This window comes from Acinonyx jubatus, chromosome B2 (genome assembly GCF_027475565.1).
Source record: "Acinonyx jubatus isolate Ajub_Pintada_27869175 chromosome B2, VMU_Ajub_asm_v1.0, whole genome shotgun sequence".
NCBI lineage: Eukaryota > Metazoa > Chordata > Mammalia > Carnivora > Felidae > Acinonyx > Acinonyx jubatus.
Genome location: NC_069385.1, coordinates 86710862 through 86727919, shown reverse-complemented (window position 1 = coordinate 86727919; position 17058 = coordinate 86710862). Strand labels below are relative to the sequence as shown.

Here is a 17058-nt window from a genome sequence, read left to right as displayed (position 1 = left end):
CTTTTTAACACCATCATTGTGCTAATCCACATTGAACCACATTGTTGAACCAGTTATGTTTGAGTCTTTTTGCTTGTCTAGAATATAAGCCTCTGAAGATTAGGAACCAAGTCTTACTCATCTTTGTATCTCCAGTGCTTTACAGATCCTGGCACATAACTGTAAAAGCTACCACCATAATCACCATCAGCTGCCATTTATAAAGCACATATTATGTGTCCCCCACTATGACAGGGACTCTGTCTATATTATTTTACTTAATCCTCACAAAAATCCTTCAAAATAACTATCATTTTGCCAATGTAGGCATTCAATCTTTGTGTTTAAATAATGGGAAATCTCGCAGACCTAATATATAAAGCACTATAGCTCATTTTTGGAGAAACTGTACAAACTAAGATAGGAACTAGAAGATTAGAGGTAGGCAAATGTCCAGGTTCTTAGAAGGAAAATGTGTGTGGATTATGAATGCTTACTTATATCATTGAGCTTGACATGAATTCTATTCAAAATTCAATGGGATTTTATTTATTTTGAGAAAGAGAGGGAGGGAAGAGGGCGGGGCAGAGAGAGGAGAGAGAGAATCCCAAGCTGACTCTGCCCTGTCAGCCCAGAGCCCAGTGTGGGGTTTGGACCCATGAACTATGAGACCATAACCTGAGCCGAAATCAAGAGGACACTCAACTGACTGAGCCACCCAGGCACCCTCAAATGGGATTGTTTTTTAATGCCTTCCTTCTTTTTTCAGAGTGTTAACATCACTTACTGGGTGCTTACATGGGTTTCCTAAGAATAGCTTATTGTTTGAGATTCTTAGATATCTTTCTGGGAATGATATAGACAGGTAGGCCTGACAAGCAGATTGTACATAGATTGTGAGCTGGATGGACAGCTTTACCAGAGAAATCGAGTTAATAGAATTGATGTCAATGTCAAGGGAGTTAGCTGCATTCTTCAGGGCTCAGTCCTGGACTTTGTTCTTTTCAGCATTTTTATTAACTGAGCACATCAATGTGATGTTCAAATTTTCAAATAACCAAGCGACAAAGATTAGTTAAGACACTGCTTGACAGAACAATTCCTCAGATAAACGCAAAAATTCCAACAAGTTGGACAAAAGTATAATTCTGAAATAAGTGCATCCAGACCTCAACTGCCCTAAATATAATAGCACAGAGGAAAATATCAGGGAATTTTAGATGTATGAGGGCTTGGTGTGAATTCGTGGTCTGCTGTGGCTGCCGAGAGGGTCCAGGCTGCACTTAAAGTCATTTCTCACTTGTTTTCTGCATGACTGTGTCATGGAAAATAGAGATAAATAAGTAGATGTTACAAGTCACTTGAAGAGGAAACTTTCTGATATAGCATTGTCTGAATATGGAGTATGCTGTATTACTGTATCCAGTGATTCCCTGATACTGGAAAACTTTCTTACAGAGACTGGCCATGTAAGATAAATGTTACAGTGGTGTTTTAGACATCACATAATGAACTGACCAAATGTCTTTTAAGTCCCCATCCTATTCTGAAATTTATATAAATCTTTGGTATTTCTCCAGCTCAGTCAGATATTGTTTGGGATCGTGATGTCCCTAGACTATATAGAGAGCCATTTACCAGAAGATGTCCATATGATTCGGGAAGTAAAATGTACATTACAGTTCTAAATTGAACCCCAAAAATACAACTTAAGAAAGAGTATTAAATTCAGAAACAGAATATACTAAGTATTGATAAGTTTAATGTGAAAAAAATTTATAAGTACATTATAAAGAATGATAAGAAAAAAGGAAACTTTAACAAGATTCTGAGTAAGGACAACAAAATGAGACACTGGAAATAAACAGATTATGTACAAGATTATTTCCTACACAAAAGAATTTTAAACAGATTGTATATAATTTGGTTGTGATAGCATGCACATATAAACACATATGTAGTAATTATTACAATATCTCCTAGGAATTAAGACTGAGTGATTTTTATTAATGTATTGATTTTAGACAATTGAATGACTACTGGGTAAACAACAAAGATGATTCAATCTTTGCATTTTTTGCCAACTTTATAGTAGAATATATGATGATGTACAACCCAATAGCTTTCAAGTAACTTGTCATTCATAGATTTTTACTAGAAATTTAGTAAAAGTGAAATTCTACTATAAAGATTTCAACAGGCACCCAGATGAGAGTACTGTTCTCAGAATTGTATGTTATTGAGTAACTTGTTAGAAAATCTATCTCAGATTTCAAGTTGTAATGAGGGAGTAGATTAATGTTAATCCTCCTGTCAGCACCAAAAGCATTGTCTTGGCTCTTGACGCTTAGGCAGTAAAGACTTAGAGATTGGTGCCCTAAGTGAAAGTAGAGAGCAGTTTCATTAAAGCACAGTATGCTCTCTAAGGGAAAGCATGCAGGTTCTGTGAGGTGGAACCAGCCCCTTGGTTGTTTTGGGGTTGGACATGTATTAAGTTTTTCTGGACTGGGAGGACCTGTGACTTATAGTGGGGTGGTGCTGAGTGCTCCTTAATTGACAGCTAAGATTATATAACCACTTTCTTACTACACATGCCCATTCTCATAATGTATCTAAAAAGCCCATAAGGGGGGAGTCTTAACCACGAAACACATGTATGTAAATGGATTTATCACTAGCTAAAGGTCAAGCTGGGGACACGTTTTTCCTGAACTATGCATGTACTTTCTTAGGGACAGTTTTTCTAGGCTGTTATATCCTATTCCGTGGGGAACATGACCCCATAGACCATAAAGGTTTTCTTGACCATAAAGGCGTTTCTCGGGGGGTTTCTTCTCATTATCTGGCTTCTACCGAACACTCCTAAAACAATGCTCTGATCGTGGCATAGCCAACACACCCCTATGCTTACAATGGTAGTGATCAAATTTTCTTTCTCAGTACAGTTCATATGCATAACACATTTCCCTAGGAGTAATTGCTTTGGCTACCGTCTTTGAAAATTGGTGGCCTATCTAATTACTAGAGCTAGTTGGTTGTTCGGTTGTTCGGGTTCTTCCACACTGTAGCTCTAGTTTATTTTTTCAAATTTATCTTTTATTGTTTCTGTACACTTAGACCTATAAGTTAGTCTGGTATGTCCACTGTCTTTTTTGCTCTCCCATACTCAGTTTTCTTCACATGGTGCCTTTAAAACTAATTCCTACCTATTGGACTCCTTCCCATCTTTCCTACAGACTTCAGAGTAAATACTACTTCCTTTTTAAAGTGCTAATCATTCCATGACCACCATCATGAGCATAAGACGCATCTTACACCTTTCATATGCTCTTTATACTCTACCTTGTGTTGAAGTTATTTGTGTACTTGCCTTGTCCCTTCTATTAGATTGTGGTTCCTTTCTTTGTAGCTTCTCTTTGTGTCATTGGAAAAATAGTATCCATGTACAATAAGCATTGGGTAATTTTGAATCTAATTTGTGATACATAGAAATCATTAAGGAAAAGGCATCATAGTATGGGGGAAGGAGCCCTATCACGATTTTAGCCCCTGCCACTCTGGTGACTATGGAGTCTTTGGACAAATCATATTACTTTAATATCCTTAACTTTAAAATGAGAGAGTTGAACATACTATATTTTATGTCCCTTCTGCTTGTATGATTTTATAAATGTAAAGGGAAACTGATTATAGATAAACTAGTTAAGGCATAATTTGAGTTGTAGTTAGTTTTAAAGAAAAGTTTTTAATTACTTATAGAACCTAGAAAATTGTATAGCTTCCGTATTCTTATAATATGTATTAATGCTATTATCTACATTAATAGATAAATTATTGGTCACTAAAGCATAGTAAATCACTTTCTAGGAGCTCAGCTGTTATTTCTGTTATTTAAAAAGGTGGTAAGTGTAGGAGTTGGAAATTAAGTCTTTTTTTAATGCATTTATAACCTGTGGAGTAGTGTTATAAGTTCTAAAAAAATAGGCTGGTGAAGCTTCTGCTAATAAAGGTTTTGATCATTTGAATGAGACATCTGCTTAATATGAGTCTAAGGAACTTATAAAATTTCTTTATCTAAGTAGATCAGTATTCTTCCTTGTTAGAAAATTTTGTTTAATAAATTTTAAGTTGCCTAATTTTATTCATTGACAGTTGACTGCATTTCTCACTTATTAAAAGGCAAATTCCATATGTGATGTTTTTAGTAGCAGGAGAATTTACAGTGGATTGATTCTGTACATACTGATTGATATGTCTAAGGTAAATGTGAAATAATCAAAACAGTGACAGTTACATGAAGGAAAAGGGGGTTGGCAAGGTCTTGATTTACTATTATCACCCTTTATTATATCCTTGCCCCCAAATCCTAACAAGATAATAGCATTATTATTCTTTTTTTAAAAATGCTTATTTATTTTGAAAAAGAAAAAAAGAGAATCCCAAGCAGGCTTTGTGCTATCAGTGCAGAGTCTGAGGCAGGACTCGATCTCATGAGCCTAGAAATAATGACCTGAGCCAAAATCAAAAGTTGGATGCTTTAACCAGCTGAGCTACCCAGGTGCCCCAATAGCATTTTTATTCTTAAATCTTCTAAAATTTGGCTTCAGGAAATTACATGCTTTATATGATAGCTACATTTCAAATATTTTAATAATATCATCTTGTTATTCTTTGCACAGTACAACAGAATTGGTATGCTGTAGAACAAAAGGACAAATTAATAATTTGTGTATTAATATTTTTGTTTAGGATTTATTTATTATCTTTGTTACCTGAAAATACTTGATAAATAGTACTTAGTGTTAAATGTAAGTTTAGTATAAATAGTGTTATAATGTAAAGCTGGTAGAAATCAGATACATTCTTAAAGATTTTTTTCATTTTAGAACAGATTGTCAGGAAGGCATAATCATTTATACACCTGTTTGTTAACCAAAATGTTTAACTGGAATACATTTTGGGAATCCACTTATAGTTCTTCTCTAACATTAGTCTGGTGAGATAGATAGATATACATATGTATGTATATACATATAAATTCTTTTATATAAAGAGAGTGAAAAATAGGTTTTGCTGTAGAAACTAAGTAGACTTCAGAGTGGCAATGAAGTTGGTGTTTTTAGGATAAACACAGGGTGCTTTTGCTTCTTTCTTGATAAATCCTGGCTATCTAAAAGCCATCACATTGCCTTGTTAATGTGGATGTTGTAATGAGGGAGAAGGAAAAAACTATTCCTAACTTCCTATCTTACTTCTTGAGATTTGTTCTTGATAATTTTAAATGTTTCATTTTTGAAATGCTAGATTATGCTTTATGGTGAAGAAAGGAAATTTATTATTTTGACACTCTCTTTCTAGTTCAGTGTCTGAGGCCTTCCGTAATCTTCCTCTAAAGTCAAAAACTGAGTGTCTTGTCAGCTTCTAGAATGTGTGTCAAGGAGCTGTAGCAGTGGACATGATATTAAATCATGGCTATAAGTAGAGCCTCCTTGAAATAGGCTTTGCCTCTCAATTTACTGGTGATGTTATTGGGCTTAAATATACATTATCATGGAATAAAATGCAAGACCTAGGTATTTTTAGTTTGTGTTTTTTAAAAGATTGAGTCTTTTAGAGGACTGTATAATTTAGAGGATTTTTTAGAGGTTTTTTTTTAAACCCTTTTAATAGCACTATATAAGCAAAAATGTTTTTGTCCTTCCAAGTCTGTATTTCTTAGATATTATAATTCATCCAAGGAAAATGAATACTTTATTTCTATCATTTTACACAAAGATCTATAAACATAATTATAAGTATAAATGAGAATTAATTTTCAGTTATTTTCAGAAAGTCACTCAGAGACATTGAATATAAAATTAATATCTTTTATGGATATGTAGCTCTGAAAGATTAAATATTATCCTGGCTATGGGTGTCTGGGTGGCTCAGTTGGTTAAGCATCTGACTTTGGCTCAGCTCGTGATCTCGCAGTTTGTGAATTCAAGCCCCACATCAAGCTCTGTGCTGACAGCTCAGAGCCTGGAGCCTACTTCTGATTCTGTGGCTCCCTACCTCTCTGCTTCTCCCCTGTCCGTGCTCTGTCTCTCTCTCAAAAATAAACAAACATTAAAAAAAAATTAAATATTATCCTGGCTATAATTTCAAGATTTCTTTTTTTTTTTAATTTTTTTTTTTAACATTTATTTATTTTTGAGACAGAGAGAGACAGAGCATGAACGGGGGAGGGTCAGAGAGAGGGAGACACAGAATCTGAAACAGGCTCCAGGCTCTGAGCTGTCAGCACAGAGCCCGACACGGGGCTCGAACTCACGGACCACGAGATCATGACCTGAGCCGAAGTCGGCTGCTTAACCGACTGAGCCACCCAGGCGCCCCGCAAGATTTCTTATCTATGGATATTGATACTTTGGTGTACCCTTGAATTTTCTCTTAATAGGTTTCAAAATTTTAAAAATTAGGTTAATTTCTTTTTTGTTGCTGTTGTTTATTTATTTGAGAGTGAGAGAGAAAGAGAGAGCACAGCAGGGAAGGGCAGAGAGAGGGGAGAGAGAATCTCAAGCAGGCTCCTCGCCATCCGTGTGGAGCCTGATGTAGGGCTTGAACCCATGAACCATGAGATCATGACCTGAGCCAAAACCAAGAGTTGGATGCTTAACCAACTGAACCACCCAGGCACCCCCCACCTTTTTTTAAGTTTAGAAATGAGGTTAATTTCTTAAGTTTACATTTATGAACAGAGTATCATCTGCATTCAATCTTTGTAGGTCTCACTAATCTATATAAGGCAGTACTTGGATTACTATGAAGATATAAAATAGTGATCTCAAATTATCTCTGCCACATATCAGTGTTTCATGATACTGCTTCAGCATAATTTTAAAATGAAGAAATACCAGATAGTTTTTTTTAATTAAAAAAAAATTTTTTTTTAATGTTTATTTTTGACAGAGAGAGAGACAGATCATGATTTGGGTAGGGGCAGAGAGAGAGGGAGACACAGAATCGAAAGTAGGCTCCAGGCTCCAAGCTGTCAGCACAGAGCCCAACACGGGACTCGAACTCATGGACCACGAGATCATGACCTGAGCAGAAGTTGGATGCTCAACCAACTGAGCCACCCAGGCACCCCTAATTTTTTTTTAACATTTATTTATTTTTTGAGAGACAGAGACAGAGCGTGGGCAGGGGAGGGGCAGAGAGAGAGGGAGATACAGAATCCAAAGCAGGCTCCAGGCTCTGAGCTGTCAGCACAGAGCCCAATGCAAGGCTCAAACTCACAAACCATGAGATTATGACCTGAGTCAAAGTTGGACGGTTAACTGACTGAGCCACCCAGGTGCCCTATACAAGCTAGTTTTTAAAGTGATCGACCCTTTTGCCTTTTTAACTTGTGGGACAACCTATGAGATGCCAATTGTAAGAGTTGTTGAAATCCATCTGGAGTAACCACTTCTATTTGGAGTAGTTGGTAAGGTTTAGGGCGTAGACATTCCTTACTCATATAGGTTGACCCTCTGTAGGAGCAAAGGAGCAGACAATATTTAGAGCAGTGTTTCTCAGCTTGTGATTCTGGTAAGAAATACGTGTTACATTATGGTCCGGGCTGCGTGTGTTCACATGTGTACACAAATATACAAAATAATTCATGAATACTTTACTGTGTACAGTGCACTCTTGTTTTCTGTTTCACCTTTTTAAATGCCAAAAACCCTTCTAGTTGTTATCCATAAATTTGGTGTCAAAACCCAATAGTAGGCCATGTCTGCAGTTTAATAATCTGTATTTAGGATATGCCCCTTATTTTTACCTTTATGTTTCTCTTTACCCTGCACAACTCTACACATATTCAGTATTATATAGTTTTCTGTGGAGATGGGTTGATAAACACCCATTTAAATTATGATTCAATTGCAATCAAAAGACGAAAATTCTTGGGACACATATAGATGTGTGACATCTGGAAGGAAAAGATATTTTCCAAACTTTTTTCAGTAGTTCTGAGGATGGGAGTCAGGATTACCAGAGGATCTCTTTTTTGTTTGATTTGACTTTTCCCTGCTTTCTAAACAATGAGTAATTGCATACTCAGCAATTTTTGTTATTTTTTAAAAAAACTTTTTAAAAAACATTTGTTTATTTTTGAGAGAGAGTAAGAAGCAGGGGAGGAGCAGAGAGAGAGGGATACAGAGGATCTGAAGTGGGCTCTGCCCTGCAGCCAAGAGCCAAATGTGGGGCTTGAACTCACAAAACTGTGAGATCATGACCTGAGCTGAAGTCAGATGCTTAACCTACTGAACTACCCAGGCACCCCATACTCAGCAATATTTTAAAAGGTAGTTCTAATTTGGTGGGAAAATAACTCATAAAACAAAAAAGAAGTCATTTTGGCCTGAAAAAAAATGCCACATTATTAGAATGTAGAAAGTAAATAGGAAGGAATCCCTCACAGGTTTATTCCATGCTTCTTTGCAGGGAAGAAGTTTCAGGGAAATAATCAAAGAAACAATTGTAAATTGAGGGACAAAAAATAAGCTTTAGTTACTACTCTTTCCCTATTTGGCATGTAATATCTGAACCTCAATTAATCTGCAAAGTGAATGAGTTTGGCTAGATTGTTTAAGTTTATTTTCAACTTTAAGGCTTTCTGATTTTAAGTTAAATCAGGAATTAGATTTTTATGTACCTGCTAAGCATAAGACATGTATATCTCAACATCTAGAGTATTCCAGGCAGAGGGGTATGAGTGAAGATCAATGAAGACCTACATGAGGAAGCTGCTAGAACCTACTCGGGAGTATTTGAAGTTTGAGTGCTTTCTGGCCACTTAATCCTCAGGTTTTCTTGAAGTGTTGAGTGCTTATACATTCAATGCAAGTTGTCCAGGAAGAAAAAAAGGGAAGGAAGGAAGTTCTAGCAGTTTAAGTATTTAGTTGGAAGGAGTTGCCTCCTTGGTTACTATAAACTATGCTTTCTTTCAAATTACTTTGCTATATACAAGGTAAGTCTTACCAATATTGGAAGGGAAAAGTAAAAAAGAATGTGAAATGGATTATGTTAAACCTCTGAGAATTATGTATTACAGGCTGATAATTCTGTGTTTGAGAAGCTTATTAAAGCATTGATACTTGGGATGGTAGGTTACTTAAGTATATAATATAATAAATAATTCTGAAGAGACAGTAGTGACTAAAAACAAGTTAAGTGTAGATATATGTTCTTAGAAATTATATATCTGTCTAGCTAACAAAAATGCACTCATGGAACAAGTTATGAATTCTTTAGGTAGTTGCAGAAGAAATGATTTTATGGGGATAGTTTGAGAAATAAATGTGAGTGAATGAATAAATGTTTTACTTTCTTGGTTTAAGAGAGGTAGGCTGTATATTTAATGGAATATTATTCAGCCAAAAAATAGAATGAAATCTTGCCATTTGTGATAATTTGGATGAACCTTGAGGGCATTATGCTATGTGTAATATATAAGTCAGAGAAAAACACCTGTCATGTAATCTCACTTATATGTAGAATCTAAACAAACAAACAAACAAACAAACAAACAAGATCCTGGATCAGATCTTGGAACAGATCATGTAACAGATGGGTAGTTGCCAGAGGCAGGGGTGGGGGTGGAAGGTGGACAGAATGGGTGAAGAGGGTTAAAAGGTACAAACTTCCACTTGTAAAATAAATAATTCCTATGGGTGTAATGTACAGAATGGTAACTATAGTTAATAATACCATATTATTTATTTGAAAGTCGCCAAGAGAGTAGGTCTTAAAAGTTTTCATCTTAAGAAAGAAAATTCTGTAACTGTATATGGTGTTGGATGTTAACTACATTTACTATGGTGATCATTTCATAATGTATACAAATATGGAATCATTTTATGTTGTGCACCTGAAACTAATATAATGTTATATGCCAATTATATCTACATTTAAAAAAAGTGGAAAAAGAGGCTTTTGAGTTGAGAATGTAGTAGATATATGTCTGTCCTACACAACATTTCTGTGTAAATGAGAAAGATAAAGTTTAGAATGTGTAACTGACTTCGGCTTCTGAGAACTGGAAGAACATTACATTTAAAATGTAGCTGATAGTGTAGAGTCAGGAGAAAATATATCAGGTAGTATTTCATCAGGCTTTTCTTGGTACAGAGGTGTCTCACATGTCGGCACTGTGAAGGAGGGGAATAACAGTGTGCTCATGAAGATTCTGAGGCCTGTCCAGCATCTGCTAATAGAGTGCATTAACAGTAGCTAGCAAATGATAGGAAATGCAATTCTTTTTCAAAAAGGTGTAATTTTGGGGCGCCTGGGTGGCTCAGTTAAGCATCCGACTTTGGCTCAGGTCATGATCTCGCAGTCCGTGAGTTCAAACCCCATGTGGGACTCTGTGCTGACAGCTCTGAGCCTGGAGCCTGCTTTGAATTCTGTGTCTCCGTGCCTCTCTCTCTCTCTCTCTCTCTCTCTCTCTCTCTCGCTCTTGCTCTCTTGCTCTCTCTCTCTCTCTCTCTCTCGCTCTCCCTCTCTCTCTCTCTGCCCCGCTCGCGCTTTGTGTGTGTGTCTCTCTCTCAAAAATGAACATTAAAAAAATTGTTTTTAAAGTGTAATTTCATACAAAGGATTTGTACGATTAAGAATAATCACATTAAGATTGAAAGTGTATATTTACTATTTGGGATCCTAATATGTAAGGTTTGTCATTTCAGGCTCAGTGATCATGCTTACTTTTTTTATGCAATAAGAAATTCTCTGGGCTTCATTACTCTGTGCTTCATATACTTCATTACACAATATCAAAAATATGCATGATTAATTGGGGCTTAAAAGGCTTGTTCAACTTATTTAAGAAAAATTTGTAAATCTGATTATTTGTTTTAAAGCTGCAGAAGAAAGAAGATCAGCAGTTGGAGCCTAAAAAAAGTACCAGCCCTAAAAAAACTGCAGAGCCCACTGTTGATCTTTTAGGACTTGGTAAGTAGTAAAAGATACAAACCACCTTAAGAGTTACAAAATAATTGAGGTCTTTACTTGAAATGAATATAATAGCTTTATCATTAGTGTGCCAAAATATACCTGTTAACTGAATTTGAAAATGGTATGATCAGTGTATTCAGTTCCCACAAAAAGGGAAGTCTTTAATAAGAGAGCTAGTATCTGTCAGCACTGTCTCGGCTGAAATACAAGTAATGAGTTCCTTGGGGAAGGAAGAGATATCAAAGAAATCTTCAAAGGCTTAGTACACTGACATTTCAACATTTAAAATAAAGAGTAAGGATTCTTTTCCTCCTCTTTCCCTCTCACCCCCACTTCTCTTTATTTAGTTTTGTTGGGGGATTCCCTTAGCATAATAATTATGGGGTAGCCTTATTATAATATATGCGGGTTTAAAATAAAATTTAATTTTGGTTAACTGAAGTGATGCTCTTTATACCTAGATCTAGTGGGTACATTCATTTCATATATTTGATGACAATAAGTGCTCATTTTAATTGAATGTCGTATTTATTCTTATGACTGACAGATACATGTTGTCTGCCTGGTAAGTAAGCAGGCTTCCCTTCAAGGAATGCTAACATTGTACTTATCTACAAATATTGTCAGCTCTTTTGATATCTTTCTTCTCTTCCTACAAAAATAGCTTTAAATAAATGGTTATTTTTAGTAATATCTGAGCCTTCAGCAGTAATTAATGTAAAAGATTTTTTTTTTTAGTTTGGAGAAAGATTAACAACAAAAAAAAGAAGGATACTTAGTTGAACTTCATTCACTACTTTTCTAAAACTTGAGCTTTGTTCTTAGTAAATTGTTTTCTCTTTTAAAAATTACAATTGAATGTTTTATTCATTTCTTAGGAAACTGGTATAGTGTGCAAATAAATATATCCCAATAGGTAAAAATTTTCTGTGATGGTGAAAGTAAGTAGTATGTATAACTGTAATTTTGAAAATAGGACTTCAGTCCAGGGGCTCTGAAATAATTATGTTGAATTCTAGTCTGTATAATTTATGTATTTTATTTTCTTTTCTGTAAATGAGAGAAAAGAACAAAAGACTTAATACCAAGGTAAGAAAATATCTGACTAAAACTATATGCATCTTTGTCTTCATTGTAGAATTTCCTTTCCAGTCTAAGTGCCTGGTTTATAACTTAGAAATGTAAAATATAAGCTAGCCCCGACCCTTATCCTACAGATTCATTCATTGATTGACCAAATATTTATTAAGTGTCTCCTGTGTTTCCAGGCACCATTGTAGGCACTAGGGAGGTAGCTATGAAAGAAAACTGATAAAAGTACTAGACCTTTTGGAGCATTCATTCTGTTTGGGGAAACAGGGAATAACAGTTAAGTAAAGTATATTATGGGCCTTCTGTGGTAAGTTGTATAGATAAAGCAACAATGAGCAGTTGTAATTCTAAATAGGGTGGCCAGGGCATGGAGGGTGCTGAGTCTTACTGGAGCAAAGACCTGAAGGAGTTGTGGATGTCTGGATGTGTGGGGCAGGAACATTCCAGCAGGAGAGAAGAGCATGTGCAGAGGCTCTGCAGTAGTGGCTTACTTATCATGTGCAGGGACCAGCAAGGGTGACTGTATAGCCAGAGTGGAATAGTGACAGGGGAGAGGAATGTGTGGGGTAGGTTGTAACAAGACTGTGGCTTTTACTCCGAGTGTCCTGGAAATATATTGGAGACATTTCAGCAAAAATGTACATACATTGACCTAAGATTTTAAGAATTATTGTAACTACCATGTTAAGAATAAATTAAAAAAAAAAAAAAAAGAATACATTGTAGCAGGGCAAGGCTGGAAGCAGGGAAACCAGTAAGAAACTGTTAGAATAATACACGTGAGAGATGACACTGGCTTAGAGTAGGTGGTGGCATCGGAAGTTAAAATGTTATGGAACCAGGCTGGTATGCTGGCGGAAAAACCAAGCAGGACTTGGAGATCTTGGTGGATTGGAGATTTATTTAACACCGGCGGGCTCAGAGGAGACTGTTTCTCCAAAGATCTGAGCGCCAAATGCAAGTGGGGAGGGTAATTTTTAGTAGTCAGCTTCCATATCTGTGGGGGTTTTCACACACACAGCAAACAAAGGAAAAAGAATCCTGAGGAGGGGTCTCTAAGCTAGAGACCAGAGCTTGTTTTAGCTTCAACCGCCATTTTTGGTGCAGTATTTATTCACTTCTCCAACATTCCCCCCTTTGATGCCTTTAAAAAAAAAAAAAAAACAAACCTTTTAGCAGGCATCACCTTTTAGTTTTACAGGTTGGTACCCTTGGAAGGCTAAGATACATGCAGTAGTTTGGTGAGCAACAGTGTTTTTAATAAAACATACCATGGCATTCAGTATACAGGGGCCAATGGATACAAGTAAAATTATGTAGAGGAGGGGCCCCACCAGGGTAGGAAGCCAGAATGCCCAATCTGTGAGATCCCATCCTTTCTATTGATTGATACTTTCCTGTTGTGTACGTTGAATTCTTTCCTTCAGTTCCTTAACCTTAGTTGTAACTATTCCCTTCTTTTTCTGAAGTGAGGAGGTCGAGGGCTTGCCTATTTTGGAGGATCACTGCCGCCAGAGAGTTTATTTGGTTTTGTAAGGTTACCAGAGAATCTGCCACCTGTTCCATGTCTTCATTTAGCTCTTGAGATAGTCTGTGGAATAGTCCTATGGATGAACCTATGCCCCCTATTCCGGTTCCTATTCCTGTCACAATTCCTGCTCCTATCAGAATGGGTAGCAGAACTGCCCGTTTAGCCCAGGACTTGGGGCTAAAGGCTATTAGGAGCTGATCTTCAGTGTATACGGATATCTATGGGGTTAGGAAGATGGAATAACATATCTGAGTCCAGTTGGCCTCTAAGCATCGGTAGGCCGAGTTAGAACACAGATAGAATACCCCAGGGGTTGAACATAGGGTTGTATTCCTCGTTAAGGTTATATTTCTTTCGCATAGAGAGGTACCATTCATACCTTCAAGGACTGTACAGATTAGATTGTTGGCATTTGTGAGACGTATCTCAGTGGCCAGGGGTCCAGTTAAGACAGAGGTGTTGGTTTTGAGATTTTCAGGAGCTTCCCTGGTCAAAGGGATCGGAGTGGCTAAGTAAGCCCTCCGGCTGAGGGGCAAGCACATCCAGCAGGTTTGGGTGTGATTATCTATTTTCTGGAGGACTTGGAGAGTAGTGTTGGCCCAATGCTGGAGTGGGAAATTGGTAAGCATTTGATTGAGGGCTGACAGGTTCAAACCCTGGTAGGCTGCCAGGGGAGTGGTCACCCTTATGGCTTGTATCCTTTATAACTTTTTGAAGGGCCCTGTCTTGCACCCCCTCCCCCGTTCGAGATCCCCCATTGAGGAAGGTAAGTGTAGCAAGCTGGCTTCCCTCTCTGGAGGCCCTTGTTGTGATATGGGTTCCTGACACTTTGGGTTATCTCTACAGTCCAATACTTAGTCCATGGGGCACTTGGTAACTGACAGAGAGTGGGTGTTTTTCCTTTGTAGCAATCTTTGTGGAGGGAGGTGAAGGTGCTGAATGCCCTTGACCCCCTTATTGTCATATAACAATCCTGGGGGCAAAAGTGGGTAAGTGGCAGTTGTGAGGTTGAGAGAGGTTATCATAATATACAGGCAATACTTAATAATCCTCCCATCCAGAGGAGGTACGTGAGATCCAGCATTCATCTTTTGTCCCATGTCCACCTTGTTGGTACAGTCTCTATCAGCCCAACAGTAAGAAGCAAGATCAGGGCTATGACACCAGTGAGGGGCAAGGGCTGGCAGAGTTGCATCCAAACCCCTGGGAATCCACATGTTGAGTCCTCAAGCTTCTGTGTGCACAGGCCACCCAGCTTCTGGGATGTGGCTGGAGCAGGGCTGGAGATCTCAGGGATCAGTGTCTTTTTGAGGGTCAGTTTAAGTGGGTTGACTGGATCTGGATCACTTTGCCAGGTTGAGGGTTCCTCTGAGTTGGCCTTCTCAGCTCTGGAGCAATGGACCCATGGAGTGATACCTGAAACTGAATCCTCTATTTGGTTGTATGTCTGTAAAGTCCACCTCCAAGTCTTTGAAAGGGGCGGGTTTCTGGTAGCTGTCAGATCAGGTTTAGGGAAGATACGGTTTGCATATTTAGAGGTCTATCCTGTTTTCCAGTTGTTTAAATAATTATATGTTTATGGGGTCTTATTATTATCCCCATAGAATAACAAGCACAGAAGATTGCCTATACATGAAATACTGTGACAATTTCCTGAAGTTTACCTCAAGTTGTCTAGTTTAGGCAAACAACAAACATTTAAAGGCAATCATAACTAGAATTTAACATCCATAATGGTGCATTGTTGAAACAGAGTTTTTTGCTCCAAAAATCCCCCCTCTCCAGAGATAGCCAAATTGAGACCAATGCATTTGTAGAACAAATCCAGTCTTAACAAATCTGGCCTAATTATTTACATAAGCTCAGCAAGAATAGCGATTGATCATGAGGATCTTTTAAAGTTTGCTTTGCTGGAAACTTTCATAAGGAATCTTGGGTTGAACTTTTAGTAGCGTCTCCAGGCCAGAAGCCAAGCCAAATACTTGCCATCAGACAGGCCTACAATACCTATAGAATTGGGCAAATTCCTCTTCATGAGGTCCCCAAGATATCCTGAGGTTCCTGCACCTGCCAGGAAGTAACCTTCTTTACTCACCTGGTGAGGCTGCTGGGAACTCTGTAAGCAAGGTATCAGGCCAACCTTCCCAAGGGGCTTTATGGCTCCATGTTTCATAAAGCCAACCTTAGTTCCTTAAAGCTGTCTGGTCATATCTGAGTCTATGAATGCCACTCTCAAATATGACATTCCAGTCAAAGCCTTGGTAAAATAACCAGTATTTCCAATGGTGACCTGTTACAAGACGAACAGATTCTTATTGAATTTATGCAAACAATTGTAATTGCCACAAAAGAAAGAATACTCACTGAGTTTTTGAATTTCAGAGGAGTTATATACAGAGAAAATTTGTAAACTGAAGCATTTATAAATGAATACTTTATGACATTTCTGTATATCATAGATATCTCAAGAGAGAGTTTTCTTAATCTGGAAGAGCAAACATTAGAGAACCAGCAATATTTTCAACAAGAATCACAAAACTATAATCTTCCTCAGTTCATTTAATCCCATGTTCCTATTTCTTGTTCAATTTGAATGCAGCTTTTTAGTTCTGGAAATTCTTACCCATTTTAGTATTAATCTTAGAGATGTCAAATACCCGTATTTGTCCCCAAAGTCCTTTTGACAAATCTCCTTGAAGAAGAAACACGTTTTGTGAGAGAATAAGAACAATTATAAATGACAAAATCTCAGAAATAGACATTGTTAAAGATCTGATGAGAGTTCACTATGATGCAATTGACAAAGAAATTTGGTTATTTCTGTGACACATAACACTTCAGGTAATCAGAATATTAAGTGATTACCTTATACCAAAACATTAAAACTTCAGGAATTGCATATATATTTGGACAGTTACAGCATTTACCTGTGCAGTACAACCTAAGGTTTACCATTATACGACAGTGCTTTTCCAAGGAACTTATTAGCATCCCAAATAAAAGGGTCTAATTGGTCAAAAAGACTTCATTTACCATTTAAATCCTGGAAGCTTGTTAAAAGCTTAGGAAGTTATAAGTACATCCTAAAAAGGATTACAGATCATTAAAAATCTTAAAACTGTATTTATTCAACCAAGGTGGCAATAAATGATCCTAAAGGTGAATGTATAGCATTATATAGTTGTTACAAAAACCTAGCTCCTTTAACATTGAGAAGCTTTAACTAAGTAATCAAAGACCTGATAAAGATGAAACCTAAAACTTTCGTTTTCCTGGAAGACAAACCTTTGTTTGCATCGTCTTATCAAGAGCAGATCAACAGTCCAACAAAACATTGTCATTTGAGCAGGGAGAAAAGCAGAATTTCAACCTTATATCAGTGTATTTTTAAAATTCCATTTATCTCAACCTTCTACAACTTTCTTTTGCTTTCATATTTTGTCCCAAAGCCATTTCTTTTCAAATAACCAGTC

The 17058-nt window shown here is 37.1% G+C and overlaps 1 protein-coding gene across 4 annotated transcripts in view; it reads left to right on the top strand.

Annotated features, from left to right (window-relative positions):
• Positions 1-17058, top strand: part of SMAP1 (small ArfGAP 1) — a 200278-nt gene that overhangs the window by 156545 nt on the left and 26675 nt on the right. For all 4 annotated transcript variants that reach the window (XM_027057469.2, XM_053222603.1, XM_027057471.2 and 1 more), the window contains one exon: positions 10869-10959. In XM_027057469.2, coding sequence (XP_026913270.1) covers positions 10869-10959 — 91 coding nt within the window. The remainder of the gene's footprint in view (positions 1-10868; positions 10960-17058) is intronic.